The 25,415-nt window shown below is 33.7% G+C and overlaps 2 protein-coding genes across 6 annotated transcripts in view; one reads left to right on the forward strand and one right to left on the reverse strand.

Annotated features, from left to right (window-relative positions):
- Positions 1 to 25,415, reverse strand: part of Pig-s (phosphatidylinositol glycan anchor biosynthesis class S) — a 35,774-nt gene that overhangs the window by 9,472 nt on the left and 887 nt on the right. For all 3 annotated transcript variants that reach the window (XM_076376038.1, XM_076376037.1, XM_076376036.1), the window contains exon 2: positions 25,167 to 25,380. In XM_076376038.1, the coding sequence (XP_076232153.1) occupies positions 25,167 to 25,212 (46 nt within the window). In that variant the 5' untranslated portion in view covers positions 25,213 to 25,380. The remainder of the gene's footprint in view (positions 1 to 25,166; positions 25,381 to 25,415) is intronic.
- LOC143177820 (protein I'm not dead yet-like) lies at positions 931 to 25,179 on the forward strand. 3 transcript variants are annotated; one of them, XM_076376034.1, is made up of 10 exons: positions 9,095 to 9,191; positions 11,768 to 11,832; positions 18,542 to 18,659; positions 18,806 to 19,077; positions 19,278 to 19,392; positions 19,485 to 19,543; positions 20,018 to 20,143; positions 21,518 to 21,847; positions 22,336 to 22,714; positions 24,684 to 25,179. In XM_076376034.1, the coding sequence occupies exons 2-10, from the start codon at positions 11,774 to 11,776 to the stop codon at positions 24,963 to 24,965; spliced, it is 1,740 nt and encodes a 579-aa protein (XP_076232149.1). In that variant the 5' UTR covers positions 9,095 to 9,191; positions 11,768 to 11,773; the 3' UTR covers positions 24,966 to 25,179. The 3 variants fall into 3 exon arrangements, with proteins under 3 accessions (XP_076232148.1, XP_076232149.1, XP_076232150.1); XM_076376033.1 differs by lacking the exons at positions 9,095 to 9,191; positions 11,768 to 11,832 and adding an exon at positions 931 to 1,037; XM_076376035.1 differs by lacking the exon at positions 9,095 to 9,191 and having other exon boundaries at positions 11,802 to 11,832; positions 18,888 to 19,077.

The following is a 25,415-nucleotide window of genomic DNA, read 5'->3' on the forward strand; positions in this document are numbered from 1 at the left end:
AATGCAAGCTTAAATGCAAACACAGGCAGATGTGCATAGTGCTACTCAAATGACATTAGCACACACGCGCTACCCTTCAAAACTGTAGCAACTAGCCGAACGCCCTATGGGACAAATTGCAGGAAAAAATACTTCAAGGGTTAAAAAAAGACACAATATAAACACATATAATACTAATGATCCTCAAGGCAGAGATTGAACAAGATGGTGATGATTGCTGATTGGTTGAGAATTATTTGCGCCTAAAGCGGAAGTAGATACAGAAAAAAATGTAAAAGAAAGAAGAGTATAGTAATCCCATGAACCTGTATATATTTACTTCCCATTTAGAAGCAGTTTGCAGTGGTTGTCCGATCACTTCCCTAGTGATCACTACGTAATACAAAATACGGATGATAGTGCAATACGAATAACAGAAAGTTCGGATGTGTCCCAATAATCGAGATTCTGCTGTATCTGCTTACACACCAGTCATCTACTCAAACATTACACCTTGAGTGTTAGTTCTATAAATACATGTATTTCGTTGATTGAATCGTATAATAGGGACGTGTCATCGTTATTATTGTTTCCCGAAGACATGTGTACAAATTACAGCGAACGAATTATGCGAGCCACGGTACACCTTTGGCAGCAAGTGTTTGACGTTGCGCCTGTGCGACAGAAAGTGACTCTGTGTTTATGTCCTCCTCCCTTCCTCGAACTATTGTACGCTTACGTAATATACACGAGGACGAACAGCGTGAGCGCGTTTAATTATCCGATTAAATTGATTTGAATGTTGCACGTGCTCTATTTCACTTCGTTGAGACACGATCCGCGCGTGCCGTATCGGCTATATCGAATAAAAGAACCGCAATTATTCGTGCTGTGTAATTAGACGACGAGCAATCATTGCTGTTTCGTCGCATCAAAACAATGGATTCCTAGCGAGGCTACGCGAGCATGGATCCTAACCATTCTTACGTCAATCCTTGTCCACTCACACGATCAAATTATACTGGATTAATAGCAAATGTGCATTTCACTAAAAGAAGGTACGTATTGAACTTAAGCGCTACAGAATAAGAATTGCTTTCAATGTAATTCAGATTTCTATATTTACGAGTTTTAACATTGTGTACAGTTACCTCAGTGTACAGTTTGATAAATTTAGTTTTATTGGTCACCTTTGTCAATTGTTATTAACTTCTGACAAATTAATTGTTTTATTTCTACATTCTCACAGATGACGTATCCATTACATAGTAGAATATCTATGATAGTATAGAAGTAAACCAATTGACAAAGTATCAATAAGGGTGCAAACACTATTATCACGTCACGTAAATTCACGTTACATATTATAGCAAATTTGTTTCATATTATAGCAGAACAGATCTAAAACAAGGGAAGAACCTCGACTTATATCATGGATTTAGTGTAACATGTGACTTATTTACTATAATATGTAAAAGATAAAGTGAAAGTGGAAAATATTTGTAAGAGTGAGTAAGGGAGGCCAACACGTTACAGCAATATTTGATAATATAATATGTGACTGTAAACGAATTGTAGCAGTTTGGAAAATTCGTGACACGTTGCGTCGCGAAACACGTGGTGAATAGGAATTACGCTACTACTTTTATTAGATTGGGTTGGACTTTAATTTTTAAATTCTAAACTCGAATCCAAAACTGTAAAATTTCGAAACTGTCGAAAATTAAAGTGCTAATTTTATTTTATAATAAGAATATTTTGTTTTAAGAACTAGAGTCTCAACAGAATTTTTGAATAAATCTTTATCTCGCTTCGTTTTTCTATCGACTGTATTACTGAAAACTCATTAAAGAATACTGTTCATGGTGACTTGATACGAGAGTTTTCTTGATAATTTCTTTAAGTTTAGATACTTCTTACTTACTAAAGTTTCAAGGATTTGGGATCACGAAAAAAATGCAAACGTTGTCATGAGATACTCTATTGTTTCATTAGAACTGGAATTGATATATCTCGCCAATGACGGAGTAGTTTAGCCAGTGGATTAGCCAGAAACGGGGAAGTCTACGTATTGACCTTTAGCTGAGGCTGCCTGGGTCCTATTGCGATCAGCCTGCGAACCGTCTGTCGTTCGAGAATTAACTCAAGGTGAACAAAGGACCCCGCATTAATTAGAGTAAGTTTCTGGATACTAAATGAATCTGTTAAAGATGTGGAAAGAAATATAAAGTAATTTAATCATTATATTTTTCTTAATGAAATTTAACATTCTCTTTACACGCGTATGTAAACACTATATAGTTTTTTATATATTTTGCTCCAAATTTTTACAAAATTAATTGAGTATCTGGAAACTAATACAGTTGCGGAAAGTGGGTCTTTTACTCTATGCGAGAAATTGGGTCCTGATTAAATTTGATGATTTCCTTGTAGACTGAACTGAACAAAAATATATTACATTCAAACTTTGCTGATGAATGATTACTTGCACACAGGTGGTTACACAATAATGGGGAAAAAATGTTAATTTCCAGTATTTGCGGCTTCACTTGAATATTGTTGTGTTGATCTTCGTGCAGAATCAATTAAAGAGTTCAATGTCAAAGAAGTCTATCGCACATTGTCATATTATTATTCAAATTCTTCGTAATATCACTTACGTTAGTCACAACTGAATGACTGCAATCTGCCACATGCACTTTACATTAGATTTATCCATAGTGAAATAGTTTTAAAAAAAGTACCTTTACATATCTGAAATATCCAAAAGTAATGTAAAAATAATTGTTAATAAAACGCTTTACCGCTTTTAAAAAACTGAAGCAACGAGCGGAAGTAATCACTGAAAAAATTCGCACTTTTAAATAGGTTTATATCACTAACCGTTCATTAGCGATTTTAATGACCTGTGTGTTTCTTGTTCAGCACATCATCATAATCTATAATATACATATGTGAAAGTCGTCAAATTTGACCTGGACCCAATTTCTCCCGTAATTAATGCTGGGGTTTTTTTTTAAAAAGGCACGTTTACGATTGCTTTTGAAAAATAAGTACAGCGAAACAGATGACCAGAAAATTCCTTTTTGACGAACACCTTGAAGATTGCCTGTTATAAATCCCCTTATGAATTGCCTTTGCTCTGAACCCGCTTTCGCCCTCTGAGACGAAGCAACTATTCTTCAAGTAAGTGTTCTGTAGTTGTTTTACAAGTCTGTTTAATCGATTTGTAAAATCGAAGGTAATATAACATAAAATCGAAAAGAGACTGCAAATAAAATTTGGATTTGGCTGATGATCATTTATGACAGTTGATTACAGCTGTGATATATGATGAATCTTATTGTTTCACGACAGAATAGTAACAGTCTGCCTAGGCGCACATCTATCAATAATTAACCGACAATTTCGTCGCTCTACACACCAATTACAGGTTTAATAGAATTTTATGTATCGATTGTCTTTTTAGCCATTAAATAGAAAAATAATTGTTCAGTAGGTGCGCACGTAAGCTTTAACTATTAGATTGCGGATGGATCAACAGCTTTAGTCAAAATTTACCAGTTAGTAGTAGCGTGTGCTTCTTATAGTAGATAATCGGAAGTGAAGAAGTTACGAATGTGTAAGAAATATCTTCCAGCTAATATAAGCCTATGTAGAAACATATGCAGAGGTAAAGAAATCGGCCGTAAGTCGATAAATGCCTAAACATACTGATGCACAAATATGTTACTGTTTACAATCGATCCACTTAAATTCTCTCATGTTTGGTATCAGTATCTCATTCACACTCGTTTTTCTGTTTCGTTCAATACAATTTCTAGAAATTAGTTGAAAATTAAAAATAGTTGATCTTAAATGATTATAACATTGAAACGAATATATGAAATTCAAGAAAAAGTTCAAACACTATTTTCTATACAAAATTTAATATTTATATTTCATATAAAAAAAAACTCTTAAAAATATAAATGAACAACTTGATGAATTGATTACTGTTAAAATAAAACAGTTTTTCTTGGATTCGCTTAAAAATATCTACACTTACAGTAGTTCTTTAGGATTAAAATAGTTACAATCTAAGAAATCACTTTAAGGATATTCTCTTGTCACTTCTTACTTAGAAGACACTATTTATTACATGGAAAACGATACCCAGTAAAAATTACATGATTTCAAAGAGTCATGTGTTAGAATAATTACAATTACTGTTATTATTAAATAATAATATTAATAAAAATATTACAAGTATTCTGTTAACTCTCACAGTTTTGATCGGTATCGAAGTCACACTGACTCACACCAACGAGTCACCAATAACTCCAGCATAGTATTAGAGGGTTTACTAATAATCGTTAATGCATCAATGAAACTTATAAACAAGATGTATACCTACCAATAAACGAGATATCTTGTCTCTCGTAGGTCATGTATTAATTATATACGTATTGTGCAATTTCTTTATCAAAAATATTATTTTTAACCGAAACTGAATAAATAAAATGCGAGAGATTTCCTGGAAAAATCAAGAAGTAAAAAGAATACTCTTTTGAACACGTCTATATATTAATCGTTCGTTCACTCTCCAAATTCATATTGACACGCAAGATTCATCCAATCAGCACGCATTTCATACCTCACACGCGATTCGTTCATTCTCTCTACGTACGTCACACTCATTCCGCGAAATTTATTTACACAGGTAAGGGTAAATGTAAAAAGTGATTCTAAACGTTAAACCAGACTAAAATCAAGCATAACGAACTTTGCTTAAATGAAGTTTGCCTGAAATTCGATAAATCGAATGACACCATTGCCAACACAAAATTCGTGGCATAGGTCAGGTTACAGAGAATAGTAAATATTATAATCATTGTCTAGGTCGAGGAGTGCAGAGTTTCGTTACAATGGTTGTAGTAGCTATGATAGTGTAAAGACATCTATTAAGCAAAGTTTACGACAGGGACTCTTGGAGTCCGCTATTTTCGAGGATACAATAACAATTTAGTTTATTACCCATGACAGAGAGATTTAAAGTGAAGATTGAGGTCCTAGAAACCGCTTCATTGTTTTATGATTATAGCAAGCAGGTGCATTTCTAAGGCCCCGACACTTGAGCTCAGAAGCAATACATTTAGATTTACGATACGTAAAATTGAGGGCCAGGTCATTCTCTTTGAGCCTTTTCATCGTGTCTTACCCTCAATCTCATTGAAGTAGGTGCTAGCAGTCGAATCACCGAAGACAACCTACAGAGCGCTTCAAAGTCTCTAAGTCATATACAATGTTTCCACCTCTTGTTTAATTTTTTGCATAAATAAGCTTCAGGTACCGAGAGAATTAGACAGTTTGTAAGACACTACAGAACCAACCTTATTTTGTACAAAGAGAAACAAATTCTTTTCGTATTTAAGCAATTGTTGACACTATATGTGCAAGAGATTATTAGCACTATTTTATTGTTATTTAGTAGTTTCTATTCCGAGTACATACATACATTCTTTGTAATATTTACCACTGGACTATCAATTAATCTCGCTACAGTTGACAAGGATCAACTGTTTTCTTATTCTCATTGTGAACACAGGGAGGTCATGACCATGGATGGCACAGATGGCACATATGTCTACTTGTATATGGGCCATTCCATGCCAACTCGATCACTTTTGTATCTTAATGTAGGGATTTTGATGATATTGAAATATATTGTAGTCCATGTGCAATTAAGGGGGGCGGGGGTTAACTCATCATTTTGATAATTTCGAAATTATTTCAGAAATACAACTCCCCAAAGTTTATACTTTTAGCCGAATTTTGCGACAACTGCCTTCACATTTGAATTTATATCTCTGAAACTATTAAAGATACAAAATAGAGTATTGACTCTAATTAGGGCACGTCGGTATATGACTTGGTGTACCCGGATTTAGGTAGGTGTTAACAATTAAGTTACACAATTAAGTTCGGTGGCGTGCCCTAATTACAGTTTCTGAGCGTTTGTGAATTAAAAAATTGGTATCGAAAGGCAAAACACCAGAGAGTATGAATATATTTTCTTTCAAAGTTTCTGACACTTGAAACGGATTTCAAATTTAGGAAACAAAAATATTTTATTTTTTGGATTGAAAAACCTTTTTTCGGAATATGAAAGAAATTTATTAATAGAGAATTAATAGAAATTAATAGAATTAATAGAAAAAAAGCTGAATTTTGTATGTTTAATAATTTCAGAAATATAAATTTAAACGTGAAGGCAGAAGTTGTAGTAAAAATCGACAAAAACTGTAAATTTTGGGGCCTTGTATTTCTTAAATAACTTCGAAATTATTAAAATGACCACTTAAACTTTTTTACTGCATAAACAAAACTTGTACATACCTTTCTATACAAAACTCATGAAGCACAAAATATTATAATTTAATGTTAGTATCGCAGTTTATTAGAAACGGACTCATATATTGCTGTCATTTTTAACCCTACAATGAGCAATTTTTTATTTTGAAATAGAATAACTTTCCCTGTTTAAACTGTAGCGAGAAATAAGGGAAAGATATATTATGATTCATATAGAATCTATCTTTTCTGAAATGCATGTATGAAACAGCTCGCAGTTTGGTCATGTAAATTTTCAATAGTAGAACAATAAGAATAGTACAATAATGAGTAGAACAAAGCAACCGAAACTGAATCTCTCCCCCTGTGTCGGACCTCCGATTTACTTCTTTAAATATGTGTTGCACTCGTGTGATGAGCCGCAATGAAATCACGTGCATCCACTTATTCAACATTAGTAATTGTCGCGTTGATTTCCAGTTTTATGATTCGTGAAATTGTTTCAATATGTCTCCCTTTCGATATATTTTGATTTCCAAATTGTTCCAAAATGTTAGTTTCTCACTGCTAATTTGCACAAATATAGTAGAAATAATCTATATACAATATGTCCGATTTAAATGTAAACAGGTGGTTATTTCCGTAAATATTAAAAAAAAAAAAAAAAAATTTTTTAGATAAAAGTTGTATGGTATCAAAGGGTACACACTGTAATGATAACAATTTGACCTTGCGATAAACTTGAAGAGCCCTGTGATGGTTATATTTAAATTTTTTAATGGAACCCTTAATTTTTGATTGCATATTCTTGTAGGTGATATTAAAATGTTTTCAAAACACAACCTACACATGTATTTTGCATAGGCTATTACTTACTATCTTTCAAATTTGACATGGCGTCGTTATTGGCGTTACCCGATGCACACCACCGAAAAAATTGCTCAATAGAGCCTTGTGTATTTCTAGATGAAAAACAATTGAATGATTTTGTTTATTGTAACGGTTACTGTCTAGTCGCTGTACATGTACACGCACGCACGCACACACATAACCTCCACGCGGTATAGATGGGGTAACGCTAATGCAGGCAGCATGCCAACATTGAAAGTTAATAACTCAACAATGGACTTATGCAAAATGCATGTGTAAACAGTATTTTGAAAACGTTTAGATATCAGCTACAAGAAATATGCAATACAAAATATAGTTTCATTTAAAAATTTAAATGTGATCTTCACAGGGCTCTTCAAGGTCATTGCAAGGTCAAATTATGATCGTCATAGTATGTTCCCTTTGAAGTCATACAACTTTTGTTTGAAACATTTTTTCCCATTTTTAATATTTACGGAAATAACCACTTGTATACATTTAAATCGAACATACGTGTTCCATAAAATCGTTAACACTTGAATTTCAATTTATATTTCAATATACGAACCTTTATAGAACATACTCTACTGTGCAGAGCTGGTAAAGTTGCATCTGAGACACATGTTGACATAGAAGTAGTTTTTCGTATACAGGAAATATGTCGATTTAATTAACAGTTATGACCATTTTGGCCAATAATATGCTAGATCCGAAAATGCATGTGAAATCAGACGATCCTATCTACAGTAACAATATAGATCCGTGTTTTTTTCCAGATGCAACCTTATCAGCTCAGTACAGTACTATGCCTAAGAGCCAATGACTCAAGTCCTTTTTTGTTATTTTTCAACACAGCAGAAAAACATATACGATCATCCATTTCTTAACACACGAATAGTATTGGAAGTAGTTTAGACTAAGACTCGTACTATTACTTAGATTTACGTAATTTATTTATTTAGATTCGAGTATTAAAATACTCTTTTGATTTGCAATTGGATATCTTAGTATAGGTATATAACTGAGAATAAAGTATTATTATGTAAACTAGTTTTCCCATTTTTTATATTAATCATTTTACTTAAATCCTTCACTCCCATGTTCCTCTTAGCGAAATTTAGATAAAATAGAAAAGTTCTGAAAAAATGGACATAAGTCAGCCTGACTCTCAAATACGGAATAATTAAAATTAATTCAGTAATTCTCAAGGTATTAGATATACATGGTTACTAGGATCATCTAGCGAGTATAAATAGACATTCAGTTTTTCAATCACATAGGTATTAACAAATGTATCATTTTGACCTCTCTATGAGAAACAAGTATGCATTAATCATTGCCACATATTCGATTGTCCGATAACAGACCGTAATTTACGGATTGTAATCGATAATATTGATTCAGCTTCCTCGTCATTACTAACAGTGAGTTTGCAATAGACAAAACTGAACATCTTCACTAAGAAGAAACTAAATGCACAAAGGTGTGGAGCACATGGTGACAATGTTTTACGCAGTGATGATCATCGAAAGCCATCGATATTGCATCGAGTTGCTGGTACTGCAACTAGACAAGGAATGAGCTTGTAGGGACTTGTAGGGGCTTGATGAGAGAGGTGGTGGTAAACAAAAAGGTAAAGAGTGAAGTAGAAGAGAAGCAGAGGGAAGAAGAGGGACAGGAATGAAGGAGGAAAAGAAAACGGGAAGAAGACCGAAGGCAAGCAAGATGCACCTAGAAAGAGATCAGTGTAGCAGACACGAAGGGAAAGATAGAGAGGGAGAGAGGGAGGAAGAGAAATAAAGAGAGAGAAAGAGAGAGAGGGCAAACTAGAAGAGAGGGGTGATAGCTTAATCGCAAGAGGTCCGACTCTGCGTGCCTTTGAGCAGAGCGAACAGTGGTGCAGCGTGCGTGCAACTAACGAAAGTGGAGCCGTTTTTCGGTCCCATCTTGACGACCGTTCTCAAGACAGTGTCAATATCCAGAAACAATCAGTTTTCCCATAAATCACGGTAACCGAAATACAACTCGTATTAACAGCATACATTATTTTCATTCCATGTGTATTAACTGATTGATTATGTATTGGATTAATTGGTTCCAATAAGCATTAATCACGTGTCATTCTATCAAGTGCAACGACTGTGAACTTGTTGAAAATCTTTCTGGTGTCATCGGTTAATGAGAGAATCATAATGCGAGATCACTTTGAAATGTCACAATTTTATTTCGTTACATTTTCTTTGAATTTGAATAGTTTCGACTATTACTTAGGAACATCTTAATGGTTTCAAATCGCGTATTTCAAAATAGTGCGAGACAAATTAATTCACTTGGTTTATAATAAATACTAAGCAAGATTTAACACTGTATTTTACGATTTTGTGTTAATATTAATACTACATTTTCATGGTGATGCACTTTTGGTCCAATATGGAGGAACTCTCATATGACAAGTTAGAGTATCTTCTCTTGTTAACAGGTTAAATGCAACAGTTTATTACCCACAACGTACAAGGAGTTAGTTTTCTTAGTAGCTTCTTAGTAGCTAATTAAAGAAATTTTGATGGTCGATATTCTGTACGCATGAATTATTATCAGTAGATTGTGGATATTTACGCAGATCTCTATTTTCATAAACACAATTGAACCGTTCACAGATCAAAATGATTAATTTCATTTTTTATTTTTTCTTTTAATTTTAGTGCCAATGCACTTACTTGATGCTGAACTTCTTATATTCAAAATAAATATAAATATTTTTGTTTTGTGGAGTTCATCATTTGGCAAATGAGCGGCTATTATCTTCGTAATATCACAAACTGTATTTAAGCTTCGATAGTTTATACCTACAGTTTTGGAAAATTTGTGGAGTCAGTAATTTGTTCCATATTACAATTTTTCATAAATAGATAAATATCTGCAGTTTGATTATTACATTCACCACGAATAAACACGAGTACAACGTTCGTCTGCAATGGTTAAACGTACCATGTAACGGTGTTACATCTTAATATTCCATCGTTGTCAGATTGGACTTGATCGAATCAGGCAGAGGCCAAATTGACCGTTGCAGCCTTTCTTTAGGAAACTCGTTCATGAACCAATATATAACAAGGCGAGTTGTCAGGTGAGGAGTATAAACTCGTCAATCGGCATACGCCAGTTTTCTTCTTCCAACGACCTTAATTCGACGATAACAGCCGTAAAATCACGAAATGCACGGTGCATACACCCTATCAAAACAATAAAATTTAATGGAAATTTAATCTCGTTTCGATATCTAACGCGAATCTTAGTTACTCGATACACAGCGATAAAGGTGACCGATGAATAAATTCAACGACCTCCACGTAAAACTTGACAGAATTAGATGGCTCACCGTAAAATCGTAACCGAGGTCAATTTTGTACGGTGTCGCATAGTAAAATCATTTCATTTACAATCTGCGTAAACAGGTCAAGGGAGAAGGGAGGTAGATAAGCAGGAAACGAGGAAACAAGGGCATTATGTTAGGAAGAAAGAATGCACATTTTAGCTACTTATTATGATACAGTAGAACCTTCATTATTCGAACTAGTTCGGAGGATATGAGTGTTCGGATAAATAGAACTATCGTATCGTAGAACACGTAGTGCTTTTTCCAAACTTTCAATTGTTTAAAAAACAGGAGCAAGTATTATATTTATATAATTGTAATAATTACAAATCAAATTTAAACCTGATTTAGTTAGATTTATGGGTCCCAAATCTTCTAAGCAGCTAAATCATAACTTTTTTACTAAATTTAATTTAGTAAACTTGTGCTCCTTTTATGCCTCGTACCATATCAGCCCCATTTTTAAAGCCTCAAATACTCCAAAATGTAGGGAAACAATGTTATCATTATTATTATATCATTACACTGAACTATGATGTGGCCAGCTACAGTGCTAGACTTAATCGTTAGACCCACTTCTACAATAAATGATATTGTATATGAACCGTTTAAATTGAAGTGTTTACACACAAGAGGTGTTGGGATAGATCATTCGAATAATCCCTATTTTCCGAATTACAGGATAATGAAATTTCATCTTAGTTAGATTGCCTTTGTGTATCGAATGTACGTGTACGTACTCATGGCTCTGCGCTTTCTCATCATTTTACGATAACAGAGATTATCCGAATAACAGGGATAATCGAGGTTTTACTGTAGTTAGACTGCCTTTGTGTTTTGAATGTATACTCATTGCGTTGCCCTTTTTCATCATTTCACAATGACTATTGTGATAGAGATAAAAGGATAAATGTTAATAATAGTAGCTGAAATTAAACGTAGAAGTATCTAAGTTTCCGATTTTGATGTTTCCCGCAAATTAATAGATACTTGCCTAAAATGTTTATATACTTCTATAGTCAAAGAAGGTTAATTTTGTAATATTCTGAAGCAATAGTGCATAAATAGTAAATTTTGTTATACTCGTATGCCGATCGACGATGATAACGTCAGGGTTTGTATCAGGCCTCTTCTCGTGTTTAATTTATGCTAAGGGCTGTGAAGTGTTATTATTACATTCTTTATAGAAACTTTCCTTGTACTCAATAGGGAGAAATGACCACGCAATCCGATGATCCATACCCGGAAATCAGCGATTCCACGGTCAGAAGAAGGTATGTGTCATCTTTGCGCAACGCAAATTAATTAACATAGAATTAAATATTTAAGTTATTCGATGCCTATTCTTATAAGCGAAATAGGGCATACTAATCATAAGTACTGGTAACCAAGTACAAAACCTCGATTTAGTAAACCAACTGGAAAATGTGGGTCGTCCAATCCATATATTCGTAAAGTAAGATTTATACCTACAATGACAAATTACACGTTTAGAATTATGGGGAAAAACTAGGTATTATATCTTTGTTGACACAACGATCCACTATTGTTATAGTCACGCAAATGATGACCGATGCAAATGATAGGTTCTAACACATTCAACACTTTGAATGTTAAACTAGCTTAAAATAAAATTAGTATTAATTCATTCCTATATTTATTTTACACTGCCTCCTTTTCATAGTTGCATTTACTATAGTCTTTGTTAGCATCATTCAAACACATTCAACACCTTGAATGTTAAACTAGCTTAAAATAAAATTAGTATTAATTCATTCCTATATTTACTTTACAGTGCCCCCCTTTTCATAGCTGCATTTATTATAGTGTTTTGTTGGCATCATTCATAATCGAGCATATTAATATTATTCACAATCATGTAAGAATTGTCACTTACATATGAGTGACATGACACTCAAAGTGTTAACGGAAGATTTTATCCTTTAGATACTAATTTGAACGAGATTGGTCCAAAGGGTGACAATCTAAAAGGTTCAAACAGTTTTCACTCTTGAGGCTTTCGGGTGTAAGCCGTGTCCTTTTGGAATTATTTTCCCAACGTTTCGCCAGCATTGCAGCTAGCTTCATCAGGGGGTCAATAGTATCAGTGTGTCTCTTGACCCCCTGATGAAGCTAGCTGCAATGCTGGCGAAACGTTGGGAAAATAATTCCAAAAGGACACGGCTTACACCCGAAAGCCTCAAGAGTAAGAATTGTATGATGCTGGGCCGTGAAAGTCTCAAATCTCTAAAAGGTTCAAACTTTCACAGACTTTTTGATGCATCTTTAAATGGATATTAACAAAGTTATGGAATTTTGAAGTTTAACAATTTCTTACTAATATTCTAATGATTTATCAAGGCAATTTTCAAGAACTTAACTACAGTATTACTTATTTAGGCGTTAACTGTGTTCACTAATAGCTCAAGTGGTAGTAATTGTAAGTGTCATATTCTGCAAAGAAGTATTGAAATTGAGATATTGCTGTAAATAAGGTTAAGAAAACTAAACTAAACTCAGTTTGAACATTCAAATCGAGTTAAACACTCAAGTAGCCGTATAGAGTGATTATTCAAGAAAACATGAAATAATTGAACTCTTTCAAATGGCCTAAGCTACTTAAACGTTAACTTAAACACATTAAAACGACGTTGACTAAATCGACTTAACCCCCATTAAGACCCAAAGTTGCATAAACGTAACTTTACTATACATTCTATACATCATATATTTTATACTATACATTATTTTCTTGAAACAAAAATACATTTTGTAATAACAGATACTATACAAACGCCCACTAAATGAAAAAGATCTACACAAAAAAATCTATTACTTACAAATAAACTGGTATGATCTAGTATTATAAATACTTCAATCTCTTCAACTTTTAAAACACTGCAGAATCTAAATCAGAAAGGAGAAGTAGTAACTAAAGAAATATTAAGCTAACTTTTGGGATTTCCTTCCATAACAGTAACATGAAGAAATAGAATTCAATAATGTAAGTAATAATGTAATTAGTGAAAAAGTAGCGAATGAAATATCTACGCAATTTGGGTCTCGATGGTTTAAAGATACACAATAACTTATAGAAGGTCATGTAAACCTTTTTTATCATTGCACGATATCTCAGAGAATTTAGTTGTACTGAACGGCTAATGGCTAGTACAGTAGCTGTACAGTGCTATAATTACAGCACTTTACAACATAATGTCTGCTGTGTTCATTGACCGATGGAGTATAATATACTGAAAAATCCGAGTTGTGGCTGCGGCGGTCGTACGTTGTAGGGAATTGCAGCGCAAAGTGCACGCGAGGATGTGCGGTGCCATTGCCACCAGAGGTATGCAGTATTTTATTCTTTGTATTATTATTACATATATCATTGTATATATGTAATTACATATATCATTGTATATATGTAATTATAATACAGACACAGGAATTCTGGTGCAGAGCTACCGTACCTCCGAGAAATGAATGTGTACAGGACGTTCATGCTATTAATTCTCAGCGTTTTTCTCTCGAATGGTAAATTTTAGAAAGAAATAGTAAAAATAAAATTTTCACTGTTTTTTTCTACGCAATACAATAACCAAAATAAATTTTTTAAATTTATATTTGCGATCGTGAGATGATAGAGCTATAACTTTTTTTAAATTTAATTAAACGACTGAATGAATCCTCATGATATAATTTTATGGTAAAAAAGACAAAAATGAAGAGAACAGTATTTGAAGAATTCGTAACGCTATATATAGTTAAACTATTTCTAGGCAAGGTCAGAAAGAGTGTAAACATCGTGATATTCATTCTACATTATGGTAGGTAATTAATTCTTCAGTTAACCAGCATTTAAACAGACAGTATTTCCAGATGATCGGTATTCTAGTGTAATATTAGTAAATATCATCGTAAAATACACCAATATTGTGCTTATTTTTTAAACCCTGTCGGTTTCCCGTTAACTATTTCCTAAAATAGTTCATATTAACAAAAAGTAACATGTGTAAAAGATGAACTCGATCTGATAACGGGAAAACGCGCCCTCGGGGCCTTAAGGTTTTATGTGTAAAATCCCGTAAGCGCAACTGTATCGCTACTCCAAGTCCTTTACCAGAGCTGTTCAGTTGGTTAAAAGTGTTCTTAGTTTATTTTACTATTGCTAATCAATGTCTTTGTTATTGCGTCTCTTATTATTAATCGTTCCATATGTACAAGGTCTCTCCTACTGCTGAAGCGCCAAATCAGGATTTTGTCAAGTCCTGAAACTATTGCGCTTGTATATTTTTATCATTTTATCTTAATTCATCAATAGATTAGTAAACGCAAAAAAAAAGGAAGTGGGTAGTTGAATAACTTTACTAGATGACTTGGAGTATCGGCGGAGTTGAGCTCATGGAATTTTATATGTAACATTTCAGGGCCACGGAGGCACATTTTCCCGTTATGCAATCGGATAACATTAGCCCATCTTTTGAACATACTTTTAGGCGTGAGAAAAAATTCGGCAAAAAATTTGTCATGACTTATTGCTAAGGACTACCTTAATGTGACATGTTTATTCATGAATACAAGACAAAGGGTAAGCACAAATAATTGTACGAAGATTCTTTACCTTCTGATCTTGTCCAGAAATGATATTAAATACATACTTATAGTATTACTTATAGTATGTATTTAATTTAATATGTTCTTTTCACTTCCTCCTTTGCTACACATTAAGACATACCATGTAATAAATCTTTGAATTTGTTTCACTACCCGCTGTCATAAAGTATGCAAAAATATAGGTACCAGTTTAAAAAAAAAATCATGATATTGCCATTTTATGACCACCAATGTAAGTTTAAAAAATTTGTTCCAATCACCGTATTTTTTATAAAAGACTATTATACTTAAATATACTTTTCTAACATCTATCACTTGCGTCTAATAATGTAAATTAATTGCGTGAACACCTTGTATACTGGGCCTTATAATTCTCAACAATTTGAAAAAACCTATCAAATCAATTCATACACCAGATTGTTAAATATTCTACATAATACGTTTTATTGGATATACAGGGTGTCCCGCAAAGTGTAGTACTACCAAAGAGGGGGTAATTGAATAAAGAATAAAATTTTGTTAAATAATGCTTCGTTTTCGAGAATATCGATTTTAAAGAAGAGTCAAGTATGCCTGTAATTAACTCTTACATAATGATTTAGTGAGCTTTAGTGTACTAAAAGAAATAATAATATCGATTATAAACCAGTAGAATGATTGCTAGTAAATTATGACATTAACCATGTTTGCAAACACAAGAACGAACGGTAGGAGAGATAAATGATAACATCCACGAAAAAATTATCTAGGAGTTATGTGTACACGTATCAGTCACAACTTCAAAATCGATTTTCTCGAAAACGAAGCGTTATTTTAAAAAATTGTATTCTTCAATTTCGATTTATTTTTTTATGTAGAATCACCTTCTGCTCAGTAGTACTACACTTTGTGGGACACCCTGTATTTAAACGAAGCTTCTATTTATTTATTACGTAATAATGTTTTAACAACATGAACATGTTAAACTATTCGATTAAATCCAAAATCTCAGAAAGAGGAAAAAATGTGTCATAAAAGGAAAGTTTTCGAAAACAAAAGTGTGTCAACACAACTATCTAAAAAAATAAGTAACTTAGAACGTGCACAGATAAGATTTATTATGCTTAAATATAAAATCCGTAGCTATACATATATTTGTTTTAAATATAAAGCTTAAACGGAATACATACCCACATTCATTAAGTAATTATTAATGACGCAATTTTTCGAAATAAAAAAAAGTATCCAAGTTATTCGTTAAGGTTAGTGTAGTTTCTATTTAAAATTGATTGTAAATATTCAAATTGGTCGAATAACTTGAATTTTTCATATTTGTTCTTATAGTTGCACTATTTAATATTTCAATAAACTGACTAGATTTTCGAGTACCTATTTGAACTGGTTCGCAAAAAGCTAGCATTGCTCTGTTCACATTTTAACTACTTGAATATGTTAAGTTAAAGCCAGTAAAAGGAAAGTTGCTGTTGTCAAATGTCAAAGAGAAAAATCTAGAAAAACTCATTAAAAATATACTCAGGGTCATATGAGATTTTTCCTTTCTCAATTAGTTCCCCCCATTACTCACTTTCTAACAACCTCTTTAGTACCTACGTTGAGCACAAGAGAATAGTACAAGTGTTCCAAGTATTTATTATACTTCTATTAGGTCTCTCAAGACTTGTTTCTGTGTACCGTATCAGCAGATTTATGATTTGAAATTTTCTTTACCATTGGCCGTGTCTGCACAGCTCTAGAAGAAACGCTAACGTCTCGAAGCTTTTCTTGCTTCCACGACTATTTCCTCTACTTTTATATCTTCTGAATTCTTCATTGTATAAGCGTTGTTATTCGCTTTACCTATGGTATTATTCAGTAATGAATCATTTTTCATAATCACCCACTGTGCTGATAAAATTACAAACAATGTGATTCGTGTGACAAACACTAATGCACATACTTCGCTAATACATTTCTTAAAATGATTTTTATCGTATATGATATATTTCAAATATTTTGAATTTCATTTGCAAGATATAATTGTTTTAAGACTATATACCTACTAGACATCTTTTAAAACAAAATATGCCAAAAACTTGAAGAATTATATTTATATATTATGTAAGAATATACTAAATCTGTAATTGTTAAAGTGCTTATTGAGAACTGATAAAATCGATGCAATAAAGAAGAACTCGAATAGCTAAACGGTTGCCTCTTTCAAATAAGAAAAAAGATGTTCATGACTCAATACGGAATGTGTTTTGTACAGAAACATGCTTATGTCTCTATAAATAAAACTCAATGAGCATAAAGGACTAAAACATAGTAATTTAATTATAAAATAATAGCAATAGACTTTTTATAAAAGAATATAACTATACAGAGTAAAATTTGTGTTAAAGAATGATACAATAAAATTAAATAGTCAGCATCTAAGGTTTCTATTTAAAAGAGTCGAGCTATTTTAAAAACGAACTGAGGCTTGAATAAAAGTCCCAAATTTTAAAGAAATATTGTCTATCAGTTGAAGAAATCAAAATAATAAATAAAAATGCATATGTGTATAGAGAGTGAGAACTAAAACAGGCCACTTCAAAAACTCGCTTGCTATTAATGGTAGAAAACAAAATAGCAAAAGAAAACTTGCTTGGTTTCAAGGAAGACATAATCTGGTATCAACAATTTTTTTAAAGGTGCACGTTTTAAGAAGATATAAAGGTCAACCTCCGTTTTTAATAAAAAAAACATATTGTGATATATTTGATTCCAACGTTTAGTTTTGTGTATTCTATGTATCTGGACTACAGAACCACGTTGTATTAAGTCCATTTGTTTTCTGTGTAACTTAATACACTCTTTCTCTGGGGTTTGAATATAATTTTGAGATTATTTGGAAATGGCTAATTTTGGACTTGTACTATTTTTCAACTCACTGATTCAATCGATGCCCGTCATTTTCTGAATAGTTATATAAAAAAAACATTATTTAGAAAATAGTTCCATATAAAGATGGCGATGTAATACTATTATGCTAACCAGTGGTACGCGGCAATAGGTGGTCTGTTCAATTGCTTCAGTTTGTATATTTTATAGATCAGAAGTTTCAAATTGTTAATCAGTGTTTATTAAACTAGAATTTTGTATCTGTTGTATATCTGTTATACATACTACATACATAAACTGCATTCATTTTTTTAGTATTGTAGACTGATTTGAGGAAAATAACTACCAAAAATAGCTCTTAATTCTCTATGTATATTCTCTATGTATATTCTCTATGTATATTCTCTATGTTATACATATACGCATTAGATTCACATTCAAATTTCATTACGCACCAATATTTCTCTATTTCCAGGTCAATCTAACTTTAGATATCATTTGTTTCAGAAAGACTACTAATTTTTGCAGTTTGTTAATCCAATTTCTGTCTATTTATTGGAGATCATTTGTGATCGTATTATGGCCACTGATACTGTTACCAGTCCTTGTCATCGAAACTTCCGAGGTTTGTTGACTTTACAGAGCCAATATAATCCACCATCTTTATTATCATTCATGTCCCGCTACTCTAGTTTGTTTACGTCTCTTTCACCTCCCAGTTTTCTATTCTCGTAAAAACGAAAAAGAACCGTCTTTATTCCATGTATGCAGGTGAGAGCGATGCGATGTCTATACATAATTGGTATAATGGCAATGTTTTGGATGACCGAAGTATTGCCTCTGCCGATCACAGGTTTAATTCCTGTTGTCCTGTACCCACTAATGGGAATAATGGATACCGGCGATACCTGTGCTTGCTATATGAACGACACTACGATGATGTTCATCGGCAGCATGGTGATAGCGATCGTCATCGAGAACTCTGGTCTACATATGCGGATAGCACTGTTGATCATTAAGACGATAGGCTGCAGCCATCGAAGGTAATTTCCGTGAAACTTAGAACGCGGCTAGCCGCCATTAATCGTCTCTTATTGCTTTGTAGTCTTTCACTGTTACCGAACCGCGCCGTGCAGAGCGAAATCGTTCTCTGTACGCGCGTATACGTAAAGTAATTTCCCTATACGCGTACGCACATAGATGTGTACTCGTCCAGCTACATACAATGTGCATGCAATCGCAGATTAACACTAGGCTTGTTCTGCGTGACCATGTTCCTGTCAATGTGGATCTCGAATACCGCTGCTACCACCATGATGTTACCCATTATCGAGACCGTTCTGGTGGAGCTCGAAGCGGTAAGCGATCACACGCGCTTGCAAGGAGAATCGGGAAACCGACCGACAACCCACACCTGTCCTGATCAAAATTCTGTCTTCCCCTTTTACAGCAAGGATTGGGTAGAAAGTTCGTTGAAGAAGAGAGTAACGGAGAAGATGGGACAGAACCGTACGTATTTGGAATCGATTAAGGTCAGGACTGAGCGACGCGACCGACAATCGGTGAACGACAATTTTGTGGGTTTTAAATACCGATTACAGACTTGACAGAATTCTATATATAGACTGTTTCCTTATCCATTAGAGAGAAAAAGAGGGATTGTTCAATCTGTAATCGACCTTCAAGGCGCAATTCTACTACACTAGGAGACTTGTAGCATGACGCATGTCGTTTAAAAAACTTGTTCTTTTTTTCTTTTAAGTGAAATGGTATGTGTACATTTTATAATAATGGAAAAATTATTTAGAAAAATTGTCTTAAAGAAAACCATTTCACGGTATCTGTCGCATGCCACACGTTGCCTAAATGGTGCCCAATGAAATTGTACCTTTAGAACCGACAAAATTGTTCATCGATTGTCGGTCGTGTGCGCCTAGGCTAAACATCAATACATCTCGATATTTTGGCAAACGACTTTTACAGGGTGAAGAAACCGACACGCGTCACCATGGTCTATTATCTTGTGGCAGCGTATGCTTCTAGCTTAGGAGGCATAGGTACATTGGTTGGAACTGGTACCAATTTAACGTTCAAGGGATTTTTTGAAAAGTAAGAATTCCAAGGAACACCTACAACAAAAGTGGGTGTCTTTCTACGCTTAAACTGAATTTAAACTTTATACTTTGGATGTGCATCGCGAATGACTCATCCACAGTGGAAGGTGTAAAGATTGTTTTCATCTCCACTTCATCTAAAGTGAACAGTAAACGAGTAATTCCAGTCTTTATTTTTGATGACATATGTGGATGATTCATTCGTAGTGAAACTGCAGTGACAAGTCTAATTCCACAGAGAACTTGAGGAAAATTCTGTCGATGGGGACAGAGGTAATTTCTATGTGGCAATCTAAGACATTTTATGCATTCCGATATTTCAGGACTACGCTAGGGAACAACCTCCATACGTGGTATGTATTTCAGTAGTTTCTTCACATATAGGGGGAGTTCTAATACTGAATGTCATCTAATATCGGATATTAGCTACATCTTTAAAAAATAAGACGTAACAAGGCGGCGAAACTGCAAAAGTAAAGAGAGAATTCCTTTCTATCACTTTTGGAGTTTGACCGTTTCTTGCGTTTCTGTTTTTAAAGATATAGCTGCTGTCCAGTATTAGATGCTATTCGGTATTAGGGGAACTCCCTCTAGCCGATTTTCGTACAGTGAATAGACGTATTAGAAAATTGATAAATGCTGTTGAATTGGTCAAGCATACGCTCTATTCCCAGGTTTTGAGGTAAGTACCGTGGGGTTCATCTCAGCCCTCTTACCAAAAGACATAGTCGTCCGTGATCAGATCCTTTAGGAACAATATCATTCTTTAGAAACATGGAGTCGGGGTGTTTGCAATCATTCAAACACTCCTCCAATAACAAACAATCCCAGACAGGCGATACTTGAAAGAACCAACATGGTCACTAGCCATCATCCGATGTTAGAACTGTTTAGTCTCAATCACTCCAAGCTATACACATTCCTAATCCTAAGCTCCACTCACATAAATCGTATGAAAGCAAAATAGCGTCGAGCTAATTGCCTTCGTTGATCCTTCAAAATACACTATCGCTAACAGACATATAGAGAACCAAGATAGGAAGTCCAGGACGTGGATGTCCACACGTCGTATGTATGAAGAAATCCGTCCATGTGAAGAAACTACTGCCCATATGGCACATAAAAGTCGTACCTACAGAGACTAAACATCTCTCAACGTGTCCAGAAACAACAGCCGCGGTTAGCCATTCGAATTTGATTTGAAAATTAGTGAAATGAATTCAATTATCGAACTAGTATAAATACTCCAGCTTTCATTTTTCACGGATGATGAGGATGAATCAACCAAAATGCACATCCAAAGTAAAAAATGTAAATTCCCCTTTACAATTGAATACCGAATCGATTGCTGATGGATATCATATTGCAGTCGGTTCCCAGAGAGTTCGGGTATCAGTCTGACATCGTGGATGCTTTACTCGGTGCCGGTTATGTTGTTAATGGGTCTACTCACATGGTTGTGGCTTCAGATAATGTATATGGGAATGTTTAGACCGGAAAGCAAGGACGCGCGTGCCATTGACATTGGTGTGCAAGGTGAAAAAGTTGCGGCACGTGTGATCGAGAAAAAATATAAAGAACTTGGCCCAATTACGTGGCATGAATCCTGTGTTGGCATCTTCTTCATCGCAGTCGTTCTACTATGGTTTTTTAGGAATCCCGGATTCACGACCGGTTGGCCATCTTACGTCACTAAATCGTACGTATTACTATTTGAACTAATATATTTCATTACGAACGTGACAACTGAAGCGTTCGGAGTAATAAGGACATCAGCCAAATTTTAACAAAAATCGAAACATTTATATCTAATAAAAGTTATTAAAAAATAATGAAAACTAACGACACTGTGCTTAAACGTCTTGTTTGTCCAATTTAAATATTTACGTTATTTTGAGTTAACAACGTCCTAAATTACATATAATTCAACATGGCCGATGAGCAAGAAGCTGCTTGTGCACAGAAACTGTATAAAAATGCGATGTATAGCATAAATTGCACAAATTTTTATCTAATCCCAGGATTTAAAACCTCTGAAGTCGATTTTTTCAATAATAGTTCTTATTACTTATATTCTTATATTCTTATTACTCCAAACGCTTCAAATAAGGTGTTCAACTAACATTCACGAAATAGTGAACAGGGAGAGAGAAAGAGAGAGGGACAGAACGCATACTATGTTTCCAGGCACGTCAAAGACTCAACGGCTGCTGCTGCCGTCGTTATTTTATTCTTTATTTTGCCGTCGAAGCTCGATTTTCTTCGGTCCTTTGATATGGATCCTGCTAACCGGCCTAACAAACCATCACCAAGCATGATCACGTGGAAAATGATCCACGATAAAATGCACTGGAGTTTAATTTTAGTGCTAGGTGGTGGATTCGCCATTTCGACTGGTAGCACTGATTCTAGGCTTTCTTCTATTTTAGGAAATGCACTGATCTCTTTGAAATCGATAGATCCGTTCGCGATATTGTTTATCGTTTGCTTGTTCGCAGAGACAATAACGGAACTAACATCTAATGTCGCCATTGCGAATATTATTTTACCAGTTTTGGCGGAAATGGTAGGTAACTTTCGTCACGTATTAAGGGGGTGTTTACATTTCTCTTGTTAAAAAATTGATTTCTTTAAGATGTTTGGTGAACCTGCAGATTAGTGGCTTCCTCGCTGATTTTGGTGATTCTTAAATGTGTTATAGAAATCAGCATTTTTAACAACTTTTTCTTCTACCAATAATAGATGATCGATTTTAGTTTTCGAGACATTCGCAAAAAATTGTTGCTATTATTACATTAACTTTTGCTTATACATAAATGTAAAAGGCAAAAAAGTTAAAATATATTAAAATTTTTCAAATCCGCGAAATGCGAGAATAAAATATAAAACATACTTTGGGTGACCGAAATTAGAATAAATGAAGTTACAATGATAGCAATATCAGCTTTAGACTTGCAATTAAATATCTAACTCCCATAAACTTACATGTATACGCAACATTTAATTGCATACCTACTACTGAAAGTGTTTCGCGAATATTTCAGAAACTAAGGCCGCCCTATTATTGGCCGGAAAAGGTTGTTCAAAATAACGATCTTAACAACATGTTTAAAAATCGTCAAAATCAATAAAGAAGCCACTAATCTGCAGGTTGACCAGAAGTTTCTTTTAATTGAGGGCTTAACGTCGCATCGACAACGAGGTCATTAGCGACGTCAGTTGTTAGTTATTAGTATTAAATGTATTCATAGAGCGTTTTGTTGCTTTGAATGAATTTGAGGGTGTTTTTAGCATTTTCCGTGTTGCTGAAAATTTCTTTCAGTGAGTTGGAAACTTTTGTCTGGGTTCGCGAAGTTTCGTATTTCTTACAGAAGACCAATATGTGTTCGAGGGTTAATAGGTGTTAGTAGCACTTGTCGCAGTAGGGGGAGGTCAGATTTTTTATTAAAAAAAACTATATGACAAATTATTTTCAGTCTTCCTTGTATGTTTTTCTTATACATACGTTCAAATACTTAGTCATAATATTTTGTACGGAACATTCTATTACCCATTCCGACTATATTTCTCAACTATCTTGTCCCTTTTTCGTTGATTGACATAATATTTCTCCTTCAGATCATGTAAAACAGTGAACTAAGATGGTTTCTTATTTTATATGTATATGTATACATGTATAGAGTGTTCAACACAGGTGTGAGAAATTTTAAGGGGTGATTCCACATGTCAAGATAGGACTAAAAATGTTAAGAATGACAAAATTATGTTTAAGGCTTTATTTCAGAGTTACTAATTACTAAGAAAACCCCTAAAATTTGCATGAGATATGTTTGACTAGAAACTTATTCTATGGACTGTCTAACCTGGCTAGTACATGTCAGTAGTAAAATAAGTCCTAGGTCAAACACATTTTACACAAATTTTAGACATCTTTCTTTTTTCTCTAAAACAAAGTTCAAACATATTTTTGTTATTCATGATTTCTGTTTAGCATATAAAATTGCTTCTTAAAATGTCTATTACCTTATATTAACCACACTGTATACAATGTAGCTATAATTCAACAAGGAATAATAACAAGAATAAAACTATTTGTAAAATGGCAACTTTTTAAATTCAAATAGTCAATTTTACTCTGAAAAATTACTCAACTTTTGGATAATAAAAAAAAAATATACAATGTATCACTTTTCCCCTTTGCCAAATGATAGAATAATACTTTCTCAATGTATAGTAAAAATTTCAAGTCAATTGATTGAATAGTATGTTTAAAATCATACCAAGCAACGAAAAAAAAGACATGGTGGTTGAGGGGAAAAATAGGTGGTATTAATAGAATCTTCTCTAAAAAACATATAATTATTTCACACATATATAATAAAAATATACAGAAAGATTGAAAATAATTTATCATATAGTTTCATTAATAAAAATCTTGAAATCGATTTTTTGCTAAGAGAAAAATAAATTCCCCTCCTAATTTTTTTTCTTGTTTTATATGTTTAATACAATATTTAACGTCTCTGTCTTTTCAGTGTGTTGTTATGAAAATACACCCGTTGTATCTGATGCTGCCTGCTTCTCTTTGCTGCTCATTTTCGTTTCACTTGCCTGTGGGTACACCTCCTAATGCAATTGTCACTGAAGCAGCTCATATAAAGACTAGAGATTTTGCAATTGCTGGAATAGGCCCCAGCGTTATTACGCTTATTGTTACGACCATCGCATTTTCTACTTGGGGCACTTATGTATTCAATTTATCAGAGTTCCCCGATTGGGCTCTTGAAAAGAATTCCACAATAAATATTCAACGATGATTGTCATTGTGCTATATGTGATGCATGCCCCATGCATCCTACCAAATACAGTATTCACCCCATGTGTCAACATGTTATTTGTACTTGTAATTGTTAACGATCACTCAGAATATCGAACGTATATTTGTAGCAAACAATGGGAAATGAAGTAATGAGTAAAATAGAAAAACAGAAAGTAAATAATTTGGTAAAGTGACTTACCATCTTCGGCTGTGTCGTAACCTATTGTGTCTGTTTCTTCCTTCATGTTTTCTTCTTACTTTATTTTCAGTTTGTTGACAGTACTTTAAACTTCACATATATTTATTAACTTTTACACTTATGCCAACTGGTAAAAAAATTGTATTTAATCTAGTGTTTCCAATTCATTGCACGGAATGTAAGAACTTTACTCTTATGTAGTGGAAAACATAACCTATAAAAAGCCGCGTTTGTAAACATTAATTATTG

This window comes from Calliopsis andreniformis, chromosome 4 (assembly GCF_051401765.1).
Source record: "Calliopsis andreniformis isolate RMS-2024a chromosome 4, iyCalAndr_principal, whole genome shotgun sequence".
Lineage (NCBI taxonomy): Eukaryota > Metazoa > Arthropoda > Insecta > Hymenoptera > Andrenidae > Calliopsis > Calliopsis andreniformis.

What these genes read in the sequence shown, in the direction of transcription:
- LOC143177820 (XM_076376033.1), top strand. Translation starts at nt 946, where the DNA reads ATGGATCCTAACCATTCTTACGTCAATCCTTGTCCACTCACACGATCA. An exon ending in GTGCATTTCACTAAAAGAAG is followed by an intron (nt 1,038 to 18,541) that starts GTACGTATTGAA and finishes CATTTGTTTCAG; the next exon opens with AAAGACTACTAATTTTTGCA. An exon ending in ATAGGCTGCAGCCATCGAAG is followed by an intron (nt 19,078 to 19,277) that starts GTAATTTCCGTG and finishes ATGCAATCGCAG; the next exon opens with ATTAACACTAGGCTTGTTCT.